Source organism: Pollachius pollachius, assembly GCF_949987615.1.
Source record: "Pollachius pollachius genome assembly, chromosome: 5".
Lineage (NCBI taxonomy): Eukaryota > Metazoa > Chordata > Actinopteri > Gadiformes > Gadidae > Pollachius > Pollachius pollachius.
The window spans coordinates 9,993,815-10,014,511 of record NC_136938.1 but is presented as its reverse complement, the minus strand read 5'-3'; the positions used below and the strand labels follow the sequence as shown (position 1 = coordinate 10,014,511).

Sequence of the window (20,697 nt, the reverse complement as noted above, 5' to 3'; positions counted from 1 at the left end):
TCGTAATTCTAAATGTCTATTATTGATTAAGGCATTGAATAACAAAACACATCCAAATGAGAGCTCTAGAGGCACATCTTGGCCAATAAATTATCAATAAATGTATTATTAGATTTTCAGATGGTTTCGGTTTGAAGGGCCTGTCTAGGAAGGGACACAGGTTCCCACGTTTGATGTGGAAAATTAATGTTTTGCTGTCTGCACACCAAAATAAACGACTATTAAACCGGATATTTGTGTCTCCCTTTTGACTTTGGTTTGTTAGGGAGCTGTAACTCTTCAAGCGGGCTATAGAAAGTCAAGCAATCATACACAGGGAAGCCGGGAAAGGGCCCTAATAGACATAATAGATGAGATGTTTGTGGGAGAACGGCAGCTCAATATGTGATAATTCATGTGAACGTGTTTTCTTCAAAACGTTTATCAGAACAAGGGCAAAGCGGGGACATTCTGGGAGCCGGGCCATAAGACATTGAGCAGTCTGTCTCCAGGAGATGGGAATGTCAGCTTGTATTCCTGCAGACGGATCACCGGCGATGTTTTTGGGTCTGTGGTCTCCCCATTGCTGCTGAATGCTTATCCAACTACGCCATCTAGTGGTAGAGGAAGGTTTACCATCACAGTAGACCTACACAAAGACCGTCTTCTTCGCGTTCAGCAGGTTGGCGGACAACTTTCGAAGAAGGCTATTTCTATGACAAGATACCTGTTTTCACACAGCATTACTTTACATTGTACATTTTTAAATGTATTGTACATTTTTAAATGTACAATGTATGCCTACTAATACTTTAGAACAGTTACATTAGGCCCATCCAACTAAGGTTGCCAGTTTACTTTCTGATGAATGCAAAGCAGAATCGTGTCAGCTTGGTTTATGACGCTTGTGTTTACAATAACTCAACCACGTCGGAACCTCGGGCAGACTTCATCAGAAGCTCATGTTGATGAAGGACATAATGCAGTTTGAGATACAGAGCTTTGTGAGTGATTATGTGTGCCTATAATCTGAATACTAATTCTCTAAACTGATTGGAAAAGCTTATCAATGTGATGATAATAATATGCAAATGAGGTGATCCACGGAACTGTCTACACATTAATTCAGGTGTGCATGTGTCTGAGTTGTGTGTGTGTGTGTGTGTGTGTGTGTGTGTGTGTGTGTGTGTGTGTGTGTGTGTGTGTGTGTGTGTGTGTGTATGTGTGTGTGTGTGTCTTCAATTACATATTGTGTTACATATTGTGCATGTCAATGTTCCCTCACACAGTATGCTAGGCATATTCTGGGGAAAACTACACATATCTTGGACGTGAAATACCTGGTTGGTTTAACAATTGGTTTACTTATACAGTTTAACTGTTCTTGACAGTAGGGACATGATAAGGCTATTTTCAACTAAACACTGGGTTTTGCTTTTTATTTTGCCTCATTTAAAGGTTGTTTACACGGTTTTACTATTTAGTCTGATGAACCCAAATTGAACCAAACTTTAAAAAAAACGTTTTGGCAACCTTGGAATTTACGTGGCGGCAGAAGAATAATCATACATGGCGCTCTGCCGCCATCTGCTGTACTTTGCAAGAGAATCATTCATACGGTAAAGTATTTACACTGTAAAATCACCAAACACGCAAACTGTTTCACAGCCGAAAATGTATCTCAAATACTTCAAAATACCTTACTGAAAAAAGACAATTGAAAGATATGTGTGATGCTCTAGGAACTTTCTGTGTGGGATATATTATTGAGGGGGGCAAAAGGACCAAATTGAATAAGAATCATAAAAAAGTTTAATAATCTCTTGCAAACATCATCAAACAAATGAACATACTTATACTGAATATTGGGACCCATGCAGAAACTACTTCTTGCAAGTTCTTCTAATCCTCAACACCAGATGCACCAAACAGTCTGAAAGTTGCAATCTAAGAGGTTTTTACGTCAATAAATGTCTGTGAAGTCATAATATATTACCAAATGAGCTAACCCAATGGTGATTGAGCCTACTTACAGTAGTGGCATCGACATACTTTTGAATAAACTTCAACAAAGTAAACATTTGATTTCCAAAGTGTCAGCAGGCATACAGGAAAATCAACAACAAAGCCATTGCAAAACATTTTGATGGCAGCAAAATAATGCATAGTCTACCCATTGAAATGAAAAGAAAATGGTCCTAGTCCTAGGACCTGAAGATCATGAAATGTCAGAGTTCTGTATGGTACGTTTATATTGCAAAGATATAAAGGAAATAACATAGTGACAGTGAAAGACATTGAAATGCATATGGGGAAATTTGTGATTGGCTCACACATGCTTGTGCCAATAGCATTACAGCATGTTTCACACATGATAGTGACAGAAGTTGTCTTGCAGGGCAATGAGCGTAATAGATTAAATAACATGAATAATCAAAGATACAAACACATGTGAATGTCTGTGATTGATTGGCAAATTATTTATCTTATTAACTTTCCTTGTCTTTTAGTACTTTTATTAGGGAAATTATTTACCAAATCAATCGACAGTCAAATGTGTTTGTATCTTTGATTTTTGAAACACAGTTTGATCCACATCGGGTTGCATGTTTGAAATGCGCTTGTAAGACTTGAACTTGTTCAGGTTTTCACCTTGAGGAGTTGACCATAATAGGGAAAGCCCCAGTATAAAGTCTAGTTATTAATAATTCTAAGAGTTAATGTACCCTCCATCTTTCAAGGGGTAAAAGGTGCCATGGACTCTGCAGTGAGCTGGACTTTGCTGTCCAATACTCTTTGATGAAGATCTTTCATTAGTTTCCAAGGCTGGAATCCATTGGATCATTTTCTTTAGAGTTCATTTAAAAAAAAGTGGTTGCACCGTTGACGTATAAAGTCCTCTAGCACACTTACAGAGGCTACTGCGTAGATCCATGACGAATTTCCCACGGGATTAACAAAATATTCTGAATTGGCACCAATGTCAAAAATGGGATGAGCGAAGATGGGGAAAAGCTTCAAGTCATTTGAGTCTTGTGTGTCCATTGTCATTGGAACATTTCTGGTCCCTCCATTGTCATTGGACATTTTCCGGAGGAACAACCTCCATCAACAGCTGGAGATGCATGGTTATAGGCTCTAAATAAAAAAGATTAGAATGAAAATAGGGTCAAAGGTTGAACCAACAGGTAATAAACACAATTTAGCTATTGTGTTTTTTTCTTACAAGCTGAAGATAATCTTGATTGTAGTAACTTTTCACAGAGCAGGAAATAAAGAATCCTTCACAAACATAACTGATTTACTACGGGTATATACGGACATAAAACAATATAAAAGGTTTGAACTTATTGTTAAGATGGTTCACTGTCACTGCAGGTAGCCGTCTTAAAATGTCAATTGTGTCGTTCACACCAACACCTTACTTTTGTGTTAAAGTTAACATTAAAGACATTGAACAGGTCAGGCCAGGTGAAGCTGTTTAAACAAGCCATCAACCATACAAACGTCACAGGCCTGATTCCTGAAAAGGCTGAAAAGGTCTCAGAAATGTATTATTTTAAAACAAAAATGCATTTTTTCAAGTTACTTAGCAGAATGTAACCCACATATAAAATCATACTTGTTGAAAGGTAATAATTGTCATTGAAATCCCTGCACAAATAGACCACACAACCCAATCAGCCCCAAACAGAAGCATTTGGCCTTATGCAGGGGCTATCCCGGTCCCAAGTGGTAGCTTTCCTCCCCCAGCTACAATTTACAACCAAGATGGCCCCTAGGTGCATAAGGAGGCCCTTACAGCACTACCAGGAAGCAGCACTTACCAATGTACTTGTTAAGCCAGCGCACCTTGCGGTACACAAATGGATAGTAGAGGACCAGTCCGCTGAAGATGAACATGGTGCAGTAGAGGTACTCCATTTCTGGCTTGTCAATGATGGGAGCCAGGACCAGGTAGCAAGATATGAGCACCATCAGGACTGCAAACACTATAGGTATCTACACACAAGACAGTCACGAAAGTATCAGATCACCATGTTTACGATGAGGTTAACCCTGTGTAACCTGTAGCCTATGCTCTGTGTTGAATGATTCTAAAGCCATGACTTGGTCTCACTCCCTCCTGCTATAAAGCGCTTTGGCACAGAGCTGCACATGATGTAGCCTGCACTGTCCCCCCTCTTTGTCCCTGCCCTGTGTCTATAGCTAGTCCATCTATGGTCTAAGCCAGGGAATAAAGGTTGTTGTTGATATTGATGATGATGATGATGATACAAAGCTGTATTTTCTTGGAGAAGCCACAGAGGCAGGCTTTTTTCAAGGTTTAATACAAGCCATACATGTTAAAAATTCAAGGGTTTCTTGAGTTTCTGAACTGACAGATAAAGGAAAGATGACAATGCATCATTTATTTTACCCAAAATGGCCATGTTGAAATACCAATGATTTAATATCAAAATATCATGATAATTATGTAAAGTCATATTTGTGTCTTCTGCATACTATTTAAAGTACTTTCATTTTGTATGGTATTGCATCTGAAAGGGTTTCTGACCCCTGGTCTAGACCCTGAGTGTGGAACACTTACCCTGACAGGCCTTGGCAGATCCTTGCGGGTGAAGCGCATGATGATGAGAGCCAACGCAGTGAGGCCGTAGAACGCCCACTGGGCGAAGCTGAAGTAGTTTATGAGGACCTCAATGTCGGCGGGAATGCTGTAGAACAAGGCCAGAAGACCCTGAGAGAGAGAGAGGGGGGGGGGGGAGAGAGAGAGAGAAAGAGAGAGAGAGAGAGAGAGCCAGAGAGAGAGAGAGAGAGAGAGAGAGAGAGAGAGAGAGAGAGCCAGAGAGAGAGAGAGAGAGAGAGAGAGAGGGACAGACAGACAGACAGAAAAATAAACCTTAGTTGGGGTCGATGACAGACTTTACCACTAGATAATACTAAGTAACAGCTATGGTTCTTTACCACAAAACAACTTAAATGTATATGTCATTGAAAATGAATAATTACAAGTGGGTCGTGAGCAAGGTCACCTTAATGCACGGGCTTACCTGGGCTGAAGCCCCAGGGCCTACGACGATCAGGGGGCCTATCATGAGCTGCAGTATTTATTTTTTATTTTTTTATATATTAGTATAGTAGTATATTTTTTTTTATACTGGCTCATGATAGGCCTCCCGATCAGCGTAGGCCCAAGACAATGTGATTTTTTGTTTGGGGCTTACAAAGATCAGAGGCCTATCATGAGCCAAGAAAAAAGAGGGCCACTAGGCGGGGCAACCCCTAGGGGTAGCTGCGCCCAGTGGCCACTTGATACCACAGCCACAATCGTCTACCCCCCCCCCTCTCGTCCTTCATTGTAAGACCTACGAAACCTCTCAGCCCCAGGGCCCAATGGCAGGTTGATGCAGGCCTGGTCGTGAGGCTAGATCAATTGAGAACTACTGATTTAAAGGTCATAGCCAAGGCAACGTACAGTGGATTCAGACACATAGAGGTAATTTAACAGCAGATAGGGGTTAGGTATCCTGCTCAAGGATAAGGAGACCGAACCCAGTCGATCAGGCTGGAGGTCAAACTCCCGACCCCCCTCAAGGTGGTCAAACATGCCACACAGCAGTAGATACATTTCCAACATGCAAGAGATGAAGGACTTACATTGAACATGAGTGCAGGGGACGGGGTGTAGCGCCGCAGGCTGATGTAGGACAGGATCTTCACCATGTGACCCTCCCTACCAGCCACGTAGGTCAGTCTGGGGGGAGAGACGGGAGGACGCAGTTTATTCACCTGCTGTCATGTAAACACAAAGATGATGTCATGGTGATGGTCTCTCTTGGTGGGGGGGGGGGGGGAGGCGTGTCCTACCTGCCAGCAGTGAAGCAGCTCCCATTGGCTGAGCCGAAGGTAGAGAAGACCACGAACAGAGGAACAATCCAGGACACCGGATGTAAGACCCGGTGCCCATAGGTCTGGGGGAATCACAAGCAGAAGCCCTTCTTAGGAACAGCAAGGGGTGCCACTCAAGTGCATTCAAGGTCTGGGGCCAGTGCAACAGTGTTCTTCCGATGCCGTGCAGCAGGGGGATCTAACTGGCAACCCCTCGATTGAAACATGAACACCGCTATGCTGAATCACCGCAGCCTTTGGGATCGGTGGTTGAGGCGTTGCTAAGGCGTTGGGAGTGAGGTTTACACTGGAGGACAGCTGTCACTCGGTTGCACAAGCTAGAATGCTCCATATGTTGTACACACGTTAACAAGCAGTAACAGTAACGGTTGCTACTGTTGGTCTGCAGCCAATCAGCAGATCGCCTTGTTCCCTGTAGGCATACAGCTCATCAACAGATTGTTGTGTAAAGCCAATAGTCGATGGGATTGGACAGGTGGACAATGTCGTGGAAGGCCAACATGCCAATATCTTTCAAAAGAGTATATTGATTGAGCTTCTATAAGCGCCCCTATAGGATACTCCTATGTATTTTGCTCCGAATGAGGGCAATACAATGTGAAGGTTTCCTTTAGGAGGGTTGCACATAATGTCACACGCATTCCAAGCAGAAACCTTTGCTAATTATATTAATAAGAAAAAGAATGTGTTGCTTGGTTATTCTATATTTTTTTGTAATTCTTAGTACAAAGATGGCGGGCTTGGACTTTTTATAATGATTTATTCAGATCACATGATTGAAACCTGTGTAAAGGAGCCGCAATGATGGGATTTATGCAATGTGCTGGCTTTTGATTTCTCTCATATTATTTTTGATTATTTATTTCTTTTGAAACCCCGGCGGCCTCTGCACTCACCACAGCAACTGCTGACGACTGCAGAACCTCTGTGGTGGTCATCACAGTGAAGTAGGACATGTTGACCAACACGTAGCAAACCGACACCAGGGGAATCCCTATCAGGACAGCCAACGGTAGGTTCCTTACAGAAAAACAGTTATGTTAAAGACTTGTGGACCTAAGGCAGAAGTGAGACAAACACACAACCGTAGCTGGTGGATGGTCGGTGGTTCTTGAATAAGTTTGAGATATGTTGAGAAAAATAGTGGAATGAAGCTGCTTTGTTTTTAATTCTTTGCTCTTTAGTTTTTCTCCTGTGCTTGTTAGAGAGGTTGCTTTAAAGTTTATTTTTGTTCAGCCTAGACTCTGGGTTTTGGTAAAGCGACAGAGGGTCTTTTGGTTATTATTTTGGCCTTAGTTACCCCAAAGAAATCCCTTTATTTGTTATTGTGTTTGTGTGTATATATATATTAGATCACTTATTTTTGACCACCTCCTGGTTAAAGTGTTGTGGTAATCCATTAATACTAGATTACGTCCCTGCTACGTCAAATACCCATTAAGGGTCGTAAAAGCATATTTACATTGATTTATTACAGTACTACAAATCCCTGAAATACTCTCAATATGGAGAGTATTGCCAACAATCCTGCAATCCAATATAGCTGTTACATCATTTGCTTTTTCTCACCGGTATGGATTCTTCAGTTCCTCTGTGATAACATTCAGTTGATTCCTGTGAATAATAAAATGAACATGTTAATATGTGACAAGAGAGGCAGGATATGCCAGGACATACATAGATCAATGTACATTTAGAAAACATTTTTTTACCATCCATCATACGCCCAGAGCCCGTTGTAAAATGCAAGTCCGATGCTGCCGAACGAGGTCGAGCCACCCTCAAAGGAGTTTGAAAAGTTTTCGGTGTGTCCTGGACGGAATTATGAGGCAATCACACCATCAGCTTAAATATATAAATATAAAAGTTCCAGTGAAAACATGTGGCCCTGATGTGATGAATTGAAACGGCGTCATTTAACGATGAAGGTGAACGACCAGCTAAGGGAAGGCTCACCTTGTGCCAACATGACGAGGCCGGAGACCACGATGACGAAGATGATCATCAGCTTGGCCGCGGTGAAGAAGTTCTGGACGAAGCTAGCGAGCCGGACGCTAGTGCAGTTCACCAGGGTGATCAGCACTGAGAGAGCGCCAGAACACACACGTTTATTCACTACGAAGTAGTGTTGTTTATCTCGTTGTAGTTTATTGCCGTTTTTTTTTCACATGACAATATGATAATTACAACAATTTTACCATTGTTGTAATTATCATATTCTTATGTGGTTGTTATCATCACATCAATATTGTCATTATTATATGAATATAATTGTCGTTATCATACCATCATTGTGGTTAGCATTATCATTTTTGTTTTCATACACATGATCAAATCATCATTTTTATCATATCATTAGCAATAGTGTCATCGAATCACTGTTATCATTATTGTTGTATTATTATCATTATCTTTCATATCATTATTTTTAGCATTATCTATCAAATCACTGTTGTTAAGATTGTCATATAATTATTGTTGTTATATTCCTCATTCATTTATACTACTACTACTACTACTACTTCTTCTACTACCACTGCTAGTACTACTGCTATTACTATGTGAAGGCGGCATAGCTCACGTATGCATGCTGCCGCCAGGCACTTGGTGACGATGAGGGGAGGGGTGCATCCTGGGTAGAAGGGTGTGGCGGCGTATTTGGCGAAGCTCAGGGAGATGATGGCGAAGGAGGAGGGCTTCAGGACGATGGCGGTGGTCCAGGAGTAGAGGTAGGCGACGACGGGCCCGAAGCCCTCCATCAGGTAGCTGTACTCGCCTCCAGACTTGGTGATCATGGTGCCCAGCTCGGCGTAGCACAGGGCGCCTGTATCCCCATGGTTACAGAGAGAGACGCGCGTACACAAAGACATACAGGGATGCACACACACACATAGAGGGACCCTCACTCACACATACAGACACACATGGACACGCCCGCACACAAAGTCCCACTCAAGCAAATGTTTATGCACACGGACAGAAAAAAGCACACACAAACAAACACACACACACACACACACACACACACACACACACACACACAGAGTTGGCTTCTACAGTACATGGACAACACGTGGGGAACACAAAATACAAATGACACTCATATCAAATATCTTTGTGTGGGTTGCTGTGTGTGCGTCTCCTGCCGTACCCAGTGTAGAGAGCAGGCCGCAGGAAGCCCACACCAGCAGGCATGGCCCCACAGCCCCTGTGTTCAGCAGCACTGCCTTGGGGGAGATGAAGATCCCAGAGCCAATCATTGTCCCCACGATGAGGCACACCCCACTCAGTAGGCTCACCTGAGGATGGGGGGTAGAAAGGGAATTTATACAGTAAAATTATAACATATTCCATTTGGAACACATGTATTTTCCCACCACTAGGCCCCTATTTACCCTCTCAGCGCCAGGCTGAACTGCATTCCATACACTCTCTCTTTCTCTCCCCCTACTTGGGTTTCACACACACACACACACACACACACACACACACACACACAAAAAAGTCCTAAACACACCGAAACAAACCCACAGTCTCCTTATCAGGCTACATATTGACAGATTACCTCTTTATCTAGACAAAGTTTGTCTGTTAGAGCAGTGTTTACCAAACCTTATCAGTTCCGGATCATTATCACTGCCACTTCTTTATCACTTTATAATACGGCTAACATCTGTTTGTGAATTAGGCATTTCAAAGAGGCTATTGTTTGATAAGATAAGACTTTATTGTCTGTTACACCCAATTTTCTTTGACATGGCTCTTGTCAAAAATAAACATTTACACAGACATAAAATACCAGACAAGACAGAGGTGTTGAGAAAAAAAGTGGAATGAGGCTGCTTTTTTTTTGTTGTTTTTTGCGTTTAGGAAAAGGGCAGGCACTTGATAATATAGTCCTCAGGGTTTATCCTGGCTCAAAAAGCCCTTTGTAGGACGCATCCCCAGCTGTAGGGTCTGGTGGATCATTATCAGCCATGTTCTGAAGCAGCCACGACACTGCAGAAAGGACCTTCTTCAGGGATCTCAGAGCATCTTGGCTGCACGCCCATCGTGTGACAGCCTTTGCAATCCACTCTATGGTTAGGGTACAAGGGTTGTTGCATTTTCACAAATGTAGTATGGAATATTGGAGATCTGACTACGAGAGGGAACAGACTCTCATCTAATTTGAGAAACCGAACAAAGCGCAGCTTTGATCTGGCACATAACCAAAAGCAGGTTGAGACAGTGGCATGGCAGTGCAAGTATAAGCCTTTCTCATTGGGGCTCTGAACTATGCGGCTCTATCGTAACCTTGTCACTGGCCCTGACATTTTCCACTTTCAATCCATTCTCGTAAAAAGGTGTCGTTACAACATTCTCCAATTCTTTCCTGTTGTTCCAGTCAAGTCGCAAACCTGTAAAAAATCACTCATTGATTTACATCTGATGGATAAATATAACAAAGGACAGTTACAGATAACATCTGTAATCTCATCCAAGAGATTAGAGACTATTTTGACTAAGACATTACTTTGAGAATGAGAATGACTCTACTGACATAGGTGGCAAGGGTCCAGCTTTTAATTTTAGAGCTCGGCCTTCTATGACTGCCCTCCTGAAAGCCTTTTCCAGTTGTCTTTGTCTGAAGTTGCCCCATCCTACCATGCTTACCATATGTGCTATGGATATCTATTTGTTTTTGTTACATCATTTTCTGTGGATTTCTTTCAATTGTTAACTTCCACTGTTCTCCAAGTTTTCTTTTGTCATACTTTACCCTTATAATAAAAGTTGGCTGGGCAAAGTCAGTGAGGCATTAAGCAGATCAAATCCTCTGCTTACAACCCGCAGATTCAAGGAGCTATTGAGCAGTTCCATGGATCGAGATGGTGAGGACTCTCAGCGCTCAGTTCCGATCCGAGTGGAACCCTGCCATGCTTTTTCTCATGTTTGCTCCTTGGGATAGCATGGATGAGCCCACCGGTATGTAATTAGCGCTCCTAATCGCTGTGTGAAGACAAGGTCAGTGCCATGTGAATTTGCTTGATCGTACGTGGGGAGGTAGAAGGCAGCCCCAGTATGTTTCAACAAGTACAAGATCCTGGGGAGGGTGAAATCTAGGCTGGTTATTCATCTCGCGAACCTGTGGGTGCTCGTCTTCAGAATAGTGAAGCACTGCTAGATTTCCACCACGTGTTACCTCATCTGACGCCGTCCAAAATTGAGGATGTCGTGGGTCTGGTTGAGTCTTACCTAGGCTGCTTAAAGACACACCGGGGTGGACACAGCTCACAGTACATGACGTTGACACTCAAACAGCTGCTCCAATAAAGCAACATTCTTACCATTTGTCTCCTCAGAAGCTGTCTTGTAAGTGAGTGGAGCTTCCCAGTTGTCTTGGTAGCAAAGGACAAGGGTACTCCCTGTTTGTGCATTGTTGTTGTGACACACACCGATTGCATATCCCATCCCTTGAATAGAAGATTGCATCGGCAAGGTCGGCAAAGCCCTGTATGTGTCGAAGTTTGACCTGCTTAAGGGCTATGGCCAGGTGCCACTTCTGACCATTCTAGGGAGGTGTCAGCATTCACTACTCATAATGCCTTGTATTCCTGTAGTGTTTTACCAAGGCATCAGCTTGTTTTCAGAGGTTAATGAACCAGATGAACATGGGCTTGTACAATGTGGTCACATATATTGATGATATTGTCGTATTTAGCGACACCTGGGAGAGCCACGTGGCACACATTTAATCTTTCTTTGCCTGTCTCACTGAGGCACCTTTGGTGGTAAACCAGCCCAAGTGTGACTTTGGGCAGGGCCAGGTCACCTGCTTAGTGGAAAGCGGGGAGCATCACTAACTGCTCCTGCAGTAAGTAAAGGTTAAAGCTATAGTGGACTTTCCGTTTCCTGGGAATCGCCGACAGCTAATGAGAATTTTAGGGATAATTTGACCCCCCTGTGACCCAGAAGTAGGGGGAGTTCCCCCATTTATCAATTGGGATTTGGAGGCAGAGTGAGAGGCTTGCTCCAACATCAGGAACCAAGACAAACAAACCTAACCTATCAATAGCTGGAGGACATCTGAGAATGTTTTGAAAAAACAACTGCAACCCACAGGAGGTTTTAGCTGCACGCTACACTTGGTCGGCAGAGAGCGATATAGACCCCATCAGACAACAAAGCCTGTGTCTTAAGAGGCTTGCAAACTCTCTGTACAGTGTACTGTGACAGATTTTATGGTAGGCTTTAATATAATATGAATAAGCAATCAAACTGTGATTGTTGTTGTGTCATCGACACAAGACAAGCAGAGTTAAAGACACGCCTAAAGCGGGAAGCATGGTTGTAGTGGCAGTGCAAATCCCCTTGCTTGGCCGTACCAGACCGAACCGTACTGAACTGTACCAAACCGGGCCACTATAGTATAGTCCAAAAACTACATTTCATTACGTTTTCCAAATTTATTTGGCGACCCAATTAAAATCCACACACCTGTGGGTCGCGACCCAGTCTTTGGGATGTACTGTGTTGGAGTCAAGCCAGATCAAGACAATTGTATTTGTCCATCCCTTAGTCACAGTCACATTCTTAAAGGGCTGCACATGCCACATCTTATGACGCCCCTCTAACCTTATTGCCCCCCCCATAAAATAAAACCTAATAACAAAGAAAGAAACCTTGAGAAGGACATATCAGTTAGAAAGTTAGACATATGACTTAGACTCCTCTAGTAGGTATATAAATATTCCCTATAATACAATGTCTCCATTGTCATATTGCACTTTGGATACTAGACATACGGTATCAACCTCAACCTCACAGTTTCACGCAATACTTTCAGAGTTGTTAACAAGTGAGCCATTATAGCAAATAGCACAAATGTTGTTTATCCTAATAATTTATCCAGAGTGTACATTCGGTGTAGGGCACTACTAGACAAATTAATTTCTGCTTGACAGTCACACGTGAATGAATGTTAAAATAGTTTGGACAAAAGGGTGTCATGGGACTCCCCCTACAATGACTTAAGGTAATCTGGACAGCAATGTTAAGTGGCTCGGATCTGTGTTCATATTAGGTGAGGGTCCTCCTGGTACAGGCTGATACAAGGGGGTGGAGTGTGTTTGTGTGTGTGTGTGTGTGTGTGTGTGTGTGTGCGTGCGTGCGTGCGTGCGTGCGCGTGCGTGTGTGTGTGTGTGTTCGGGCATGCAGGGGTGCAAGCCTTTGGCTAAACTGCTATTTGAAATGTTTTTCTCTGTTTCTCTTTTTATGCTACTTTCAAAGTATTTGATGTTGTTTTTATCCTTTTTCATTTGCATTGTAGCAGGTCATTGAGTTGATGCAAAGTGTGTTATAAATAAAATGTATTATTATTATTATTAATTTGCCTTTGTTATTTATGAATAAGCTAGAAATCCTTAGGGATTGTAACAAATCACCAGACAGAAGAGCCAAGCCTGTTCAATACACTGACAGAGTCTGCATAGTAAGGGGGGGTAATAGGTCAAGTCTAGGGGAGGATAATTACACACTAATGAAGTCGGGAGGATGATTATGGTTGGAAAAGGCAGGCCCGGCTAAATGGTTTACACACACATACACATTTGAGAACAACAACTCAAATGCACATGGTTTAATGCATGGTAAAGTACCAGACACAACTTTAAATGCAAACATACCATTTACACACCTATCCGGTAGCTCCAGTGTTCCTCACCTCTTTCTGGAGAACAGTAGCCTTCACAGGGTGCTTCATGGAGGCCTTCTGGCCATCGTTAGGGACGCAGCCGTTTTGGGAATCCCTCCTCTTTCTCATGCTGCTGGTCTTCAATTCACCCTGCTGGAGGATGAAGAGTGATACCATGAATTTGGCCATAGCAATAACAACATAATAACATGAGATGGGACAACATGATGGGAGAAGTAGATTGATGACCAAACTTGTATGAATTTGGCCATAGCAATAACAACATAATAACATGAGATGGGACAACATGATGGGAGAAGTAGATCGATGACCAAACTTGTAGACTATACAAATGCATATATATATATAGGTGCATTTTATGTGTTCTATATATCCTATATGTGCATGTGTGTGGACGTGTTTGTGTATATTTGAGAGAGTTCATTTGAAAAAATGCTACGCTCTAATCCATTTCAGCTAAAAGTAACTGAAATATTGTATTTTTGCTCCTCACAGCAAGATGATGACGTATTTATCATTGAGTATTTGGGGCTGTTGACAAATCAGTAATCTGCATTCACTATAGTCAATCATTCCCAAAGCATTGTATGAGTGCTGGTCCAACAGGTCAAACTATCTGTTTGAAAGTGTATATGCAAGGCAATGGTTCTTGTAAACTAAGAGGATATGGACTGAAGTAATAAAATCTGCCAGTAAGAATTAATCAAAAGAAAAATATGACCTCATAAAACAAGACCTTGCAGAAAGTCAGGTGACTTTCACTTGTAAAACTAATAATAGCGCCAGTAGTTAGGAAAAACTCACAACCGAGAGTATTGTAGTCGAACATAACTTTACTGAGGGTCCACGAAGGGGAGCGGGAGCGCGCGCGGAGACAGGCAGGAAAACAACAAAGAAGAGACCGGCAACGGCACATGCGCCGATGAGGGTTAAACAATAACAAGCCAGCGGACTGGCGTGACCACCTTTCTTCCCCACCCCCTCCTAACCATTGGGAGACATCAGTGCAACACAACATAGCAGTAGAAACCACATGCTGAACCCATGGCGAACAAACATACAAATAGACGACCCATCTAGGCAAACCACACATTACACAGCTTCACAACCCAACGCATGAGAACAAAACAACATCACATAAACACAGTATAACGTCATAAGATATTTGAAAAAGGATACGCCACAAGTCCATCACGAGTCCACGACATAGTCACTGAGATGAGATGGCAGGCGGCGCGGCCTGGTGCATCGCCTGGGGGGAGAGGGCGCACTACCAAGGTCAGCGCATGCCGTCCCCGGAGCCTCCAGCAAATCAAATGATGGGGCAGTAAAGTCAGTGGGTTGACACACAGGCACAAGGCGGGGCCCAACGGGGCTCACAGGGGTGAGCACTGATGCTATTTCAGGGGGAATAGCAGGCGGCACGGGGGGTTCCACCTGGGGCGCAGCCGGGGACCTAGGACTGTCGTCGTCAGATGCGTCATCGTAGCTGGTGGACCGAATGGCATCATGGCAGGTGACAGGGACCTTGTAACAGTCCGTTGACTTGACTCGATAGGTGAAGTTTCTAAGTTGTGATCCGGCGAACTTGCGCAGACCACACCAGAGACCCTCGATGGAAACGACGAGATATCGGTCGCGGCTGCATGCTTTGTTGCGGTCAGTGCGAATGTAAACTAGATCGCCAACCTCGATCGGAGAGGGGACCAAGGTCCTCCCATGAGGGGCCTTAGATTTCTCACTGTGAGCGTGATTCTTGCTCCGCACATCGTGTTGTCTGCGTATAAGCTCCTCATCAGCTAGGGGCAACTGAGTGCAGGTGAACTGGTCTCTCTGTGTCCACATTTCCCGGGCAGACAGGCCACGTGAACGGAGTCTGGAGTTCAAGCAAGCGGTCGCTATGGCCAAGAGTCTCGCTGATATAGGACCACCCCGTGGCTGCTGCCGGAGCAGTTCCTCTTCTAACTCCTGCACTGCCTTCTCTGCGACAGGGTTCTTATTAAGGTTCTTCGCTCGCCCCAGCTCCAGTGAAATTCTGTGCTGGGCAAGGAGCGAGTCGGTGACCAGGGCCCTAAAGGCAGGGGCTGGGTCTGTCCGGATCACAGCAAATGGACCATCTAGGGGGCGCAATTCCACACATAGCCTGATGAGTCCATCCCACAGGGTCTGGCTACCCTCATCCTCCACGAGCATGGCCACTGTAAAGGATGTCACACACTCACGTACCACTAGCACTAACTGACGTGCTCGCTTCATGACATCAGCGGCGAAGGTGATGCCGACAGCAGCTGGGGGATCAGACGATGACTGTTCCACAATGACCTGGGGGGCGTGACGAAGGGCAGCACAGGAATGACAGCCATCAGTAACCCGGCTGACGGACTTGTCGAGGTCAAGGGCAAAGAAGTATCTCCCTACTGTCTTCCTGAGCTGATTCGCCGTTGGGTGACTAAGCTGCAAGTGTAAAGCGGTCACCAGGCCATCCAGAACCTGTCTGGGGACAATGATTCACTCCCTCGATGGGGAGAGAGGCTCATCACGTTTCACGATGAGCACGCCATCACTGGCTATGGACGCTATACTAAGGTATCTTTTGATATCTTTGATTTTGGTCATCTTCTTAGACGGCCATGTCCCTTGAGTGAGATGAGCATGGGTGCGACGCAGATCAGAGCATTCAGACTGTAGGTACCGCCATGCTGTCCTACTCGTGAACGGAAGTCTTGGGCGACCAGCCAGGATATCATCACTGGACAGCAAGCGCACGACTGAGTCCTGAGTCCGTTGTACAAAGCTGCACACTTGGCACGCCCAGGGCCGTGTCTAACGAATGGGCTGACCGGGCTGTAGCCCCAGGCCTCGCCGCTAGGGGGGCCTCCGGTCGCTGAAGGTCAAATGACAAAAATCCATAAAAAAAAACGAGCGAAAATGCCGGGCCAAAGGAAACACGAGAGCGGAGCAAAAAAACGAAAATAAGATGAAATAAAAAAGGAAAGAGCGAAAGAATTATTACAGAAAACACCCAAATTAACCAACATGTGGAAGAGTAATCAGCCCGCTGTAGCAGCTACCACCAACAAAGATACAACTGTCAGTGACGGAGAGCAGCCAACCACCGCTAGCCAACTAACCAGCCCAACTAGCCAGTCTGCTAGCAATAGTGCTACAATCTCTGAGGAAACAAGGGATGGAGAAGAAGCAGTGGGTAATGTAGCAGATGAGCCTGTTGATTCTGAGGCTGGGGCGAAAACAGATATATCAACAGACATTGCCTGCTGGGGAGAAGTTAATGAGGAGACGCGAAGCTATTGGGTCGGAAAGGGAATTGAAGCACCTACACAATGTCAACATAAAGATGTCGATTTTTCGGCTTCTGAAAGGAGCTATAAAAATCAGAAGCGATGTCTGAGCAAAACATTGTTCTGTCGCTCGCTCAGAAATGGAGAGAAGGTGGCAAGAGAATGGGTGTCTTACTCCCCATCTACTGGAAATGTGTTTTGTTTTTTTTGCAAACTATTCAGTAACGATTTGTCCGCTTTCACGCACGGATTCTCTGATTGGAAACACTCAGTTGACCGAGTCGAGATGCACGAAGCGGGTCAGCCCCACAGAAAGGCTGTTCTTACTTGGCTTGCGCGCACCCAGGTGCGTGGGATCGACGCGGGCCTGCAGGATCAACTGAAAGATGAGGCGAATTACTGGAAGGAGGTATTGAGGAGAGTTGTGGCCGTGATAAAATTTCTGTCAGAGCGTGGGCTCGCTTTCAGGGGAGAAAATGAAACACTGGGCTCAGTGCACAACGGCAATTATTTGGGCATCTTAGAGTTGCTGGCCAAGTTTGACCCTTTTTTGGATGAACACTTAAAACGTTTTGGAAACAAGGGGCGGGGGACACCCTCATATTTGTCATCGACTGTATGCACTGAGTTTATTGCACTCATGGGCCAGCGAGTACAATCAGAGATAATAATGCAGCTTCGACACGCAAAGTATTTTTCACTTATTGTGGATTCTACACTGGATTTGAGTCACACTGACCAACTAACATTTGTGGTGCGTTACGTGTCTCAGGAGGGCAAGATCTTTGAGAGATTTTTGAAATTTCTGCCCATTTTTAGCCATACAGGCGAGTCCCTTTTTGACTCAGTCACAGGTGCGCTGCAGGACATGCACATAGACATTAAAAATTGCAGGGGACAGTGCTATGACAACGCGTCTAACATGGCAGGTGCATACAAGGGATTGCGTGCCCGAATTCAGGAAATAAACCCACTTGCTGATTGGATTCCATGCGCGGCCCACTCCCTGAACCTTGTTGGGGTCTGTAGTGTGGATTGTTGCCGTGACGCCAGCTCTTTTTTTAGGCTAGTTCAATCCATCTTCACTTTTTTCTCAGCTTCGCCTAGCCGCTGGAAAATATTAATGGATGGACTGGAGTCTAACGAGAACAAGTGCATGGAGATGGTCAAGGGACTTTCATCGACGCGATGGGCAGCACACGCCCGGGCTACAAAAGCTCTCCGTTTAAATTTCAAAAATATCCACGACACTTTAAACGAGATAGCAGAAGACTACCATCAGAAATCAGCCGCACGAGATGAGGCGAAGTCTCTAGCAAAAAAATTGAATAGATTCGAGACAGCATTCCTCGCCATCATATGGGATACCATGCTGCAAAGATTTGACATCACAAGCAGGGCCCTGCAGAAGGTGGAGTTGGACCTAGTTACTGCTGTGGAATTGCTCCAGTCCCTCATAGACTTTGTGTCCAATTTACGCTCCCAGTACAAACACTTGGAATCCCAGGCCAAATCACTATCACTGTCACAGCAGTACACTGTGACTCGACAGGTAAAGCGCACCACCCCGGCTGATGACACAGACGAACCAACCCTTGTGTCCAATGCGGGAGAAAATCGCTTTCGGGAGACATTCTTTGTCATCATAGACAAACTGATCAGTGCATTACAACAGAGACACGCAGTGTACAAAGAAACGTCCACCTACTTCGGATTTCTAACGCAACTGGACACATTGTCTCTCAGTGAAATACGCGAGAAAAGCGTCAACCTGCAGGCAAAATACCACGAAGACCTGGCTGATGATTTCCCTGATGAACTAGGACAGTTTTTGCATTTCGCAAAAGTCTCCACTGTAAACAGGCAGCCGATGAACCTACTGTCATTCATTCGAGAAAGGAATCTACAACAAGTTTTTCCAAATGTCGACATAGCACTGCGGATCTGCCTTACATTGCCTGTCAGCAATGCCAGCGGAGAGAGGTCATTTTCCAAACTTGGAATTATCAAGAACAGGCTGAGAACGACAATGTTGGAGGAGAAACTTAACAATCTGAATTTAATGTCAATTGAGCACGACATGCTGGCCCAAATGGACTTTGAGGAGCTCATTAATGATTTCGCACGGAAGAAGAGCAGAAGACGGACCTTCTGAAGTCCCTTGGTGAGTCATGTTTGCCGCGGCGGCCTCCTCTATATGACCCAGCCCCATTAATGTGTAAAATAGTTTTAGCTTGTTTGTGTGCACATTTCAAACAGTTCACCCCAAATATGTTGCATTGTACATTCCTGCCTGTCTTCTTGCTTGGGGTTTGTTGTGCGTAACCGGACATGTAGCCTACCAGGGCGTTACTCCCGGAGTAAATTAACCATTCAATGCCCAAACCGTTTGAGCCATAGCCGGGGCCTTCATTGACCTTTGTTTAATAGCCTACAATAGGCCCTACATTGTTTTATAGTTTTTGATGAGTTTACAAAAACAGGATGCATTTCTATAAATTAAGTAACTTTCAAAAAACAGTTCATTTATGTTGTCTGGGCCTAACTTGCTGTACTTGATAGCAAATGCATTGTAGGACCTATTACTTTTTCTGTAATGATTTGCCAAAGTCACCGAATCACCAATTTCATACTTTCTTTTTTCCTACATTTTCAAGTAGGCCAATTCAGATACATTTTGTTTCCCCATCCTCATTCTGTCAGCTTTGTCAACACTACTGCAATTATAATAAAGCTACCCTTGAATTGAAATGAATTTAATTAAATTGAAATCATATTACCAGTTCACTTTAAATAGTCTGTCATAGATTGGTAGGCCTACTGTGTACGCTGATGTGTTAGTGGGTTTGTGTGAGGTCATGCGTCAGAACATCATGATATGAAGGGCCTCACCCGGGTAATTAGCCCCGGGCCTCAGAAAGTGTTAATCCGGCCCTGGGCACGCCATGTCAGTGCAGTCAGGAGGGTTACGGCTGGCAAAGTCAGATGGGAGAATGGCAGCGCCAGCCACATGTCGGACCGACCCTTGGAACCTGCTTGCCGTGGAGAGGAATGTAGACACACGGGGACTAGCAGAGAACTGACCCCTGCAAAGCTTCTCATAGGCTTGCACACATGGTTTGCTGTCGGTCAGGACACACGCCCTGTGCGATGACTGAATGATGTAAGGACCAAAGTGTTTGACAGCCGCAGCAATGGCAAGAGCCTCCACCTCACAGGGCAGCCATGTTAATTGATGGTTACGTAACTTAGCGCTGAAAAAGCCAGCAAGGGCAAGCTTTTTGTTGCGCATTATGTACAGGGTAGCGGCTATGCCAGGTCTCCCAACGGCGCCATCAGACACAATCCATAGCTGATCATCTGGACGTGGCAGCGTGACTGAGCGGCTGGAGGAGAGGCACTCCTAAACTTTATTGAAGGCACAGTGTATTTCTTCAGTCCAAGTAATGTTCTCCTGTGATGTCTTCCCTGCGATGGCATTGTCCAGAGGAGCAAGGAGGGCAGAGCAGTGTCGGATCACACGGGCCATTACCTTAACCGCTCCAATGAAAGACTTCATGCCTCCTACTGTCTTCGGAGGCTCACAAACAGCTAGTGTGGACACTCGATGGGGGCTTGGCTGAAGCCTACCCTGGGACCACACCCACCCCAGCACGTTTGTAGAGTTAATGACAGTCTTTGACGCCGAAAGGCGCAGGTTGCAGCGTCTCAGAGCATGTAGGACTGAGGACCAGTTATTCATCAGCTCCTCTGGGGAGTTGCCGCCACAATACAAATCATCAGCGAGCTTCGCCACCACACCGGCTTGAA

At 44.6% G+C, this 20,697-nt stretch overlaps 1 protein-coding gene across 1 annotated transcript; it reads right to left on the bottom strand.

Moving 5' to 3' along the window:
- Positions 1-3,055: 3,055 nt before the first annotated feature.
- On the bottom strand, positions 3,056-13,696 carry slc7a9 (solute carrier family 7 member 9; the record flags this gene model as incomplete). The annotated part of the gene is made up of 12 exons (XM_079737406.1): positions 3,056-3,117; positions 3,807-3,981; positions 4,571-4,720; positions 5,641-5,737; positions 5,851-5,954; positions 6,789-6,912; positions 7,462-7,506; positions 7,605-7,704; positions 7,849-7,974; positions 8,474-8,716; positions 9,044-9,191; positions 13,598-13,696. The coding sequence occupies 12 exons, from the start codon at positions 13,694-13,696 to the stop codon at positions 3,056-3,058; spliced, it is 1,473 nt and encodes a 490-aa protein (XP_079593532.1).
- Positions 13,697-20,697: the final 7,001 nt, after the last annotated feature.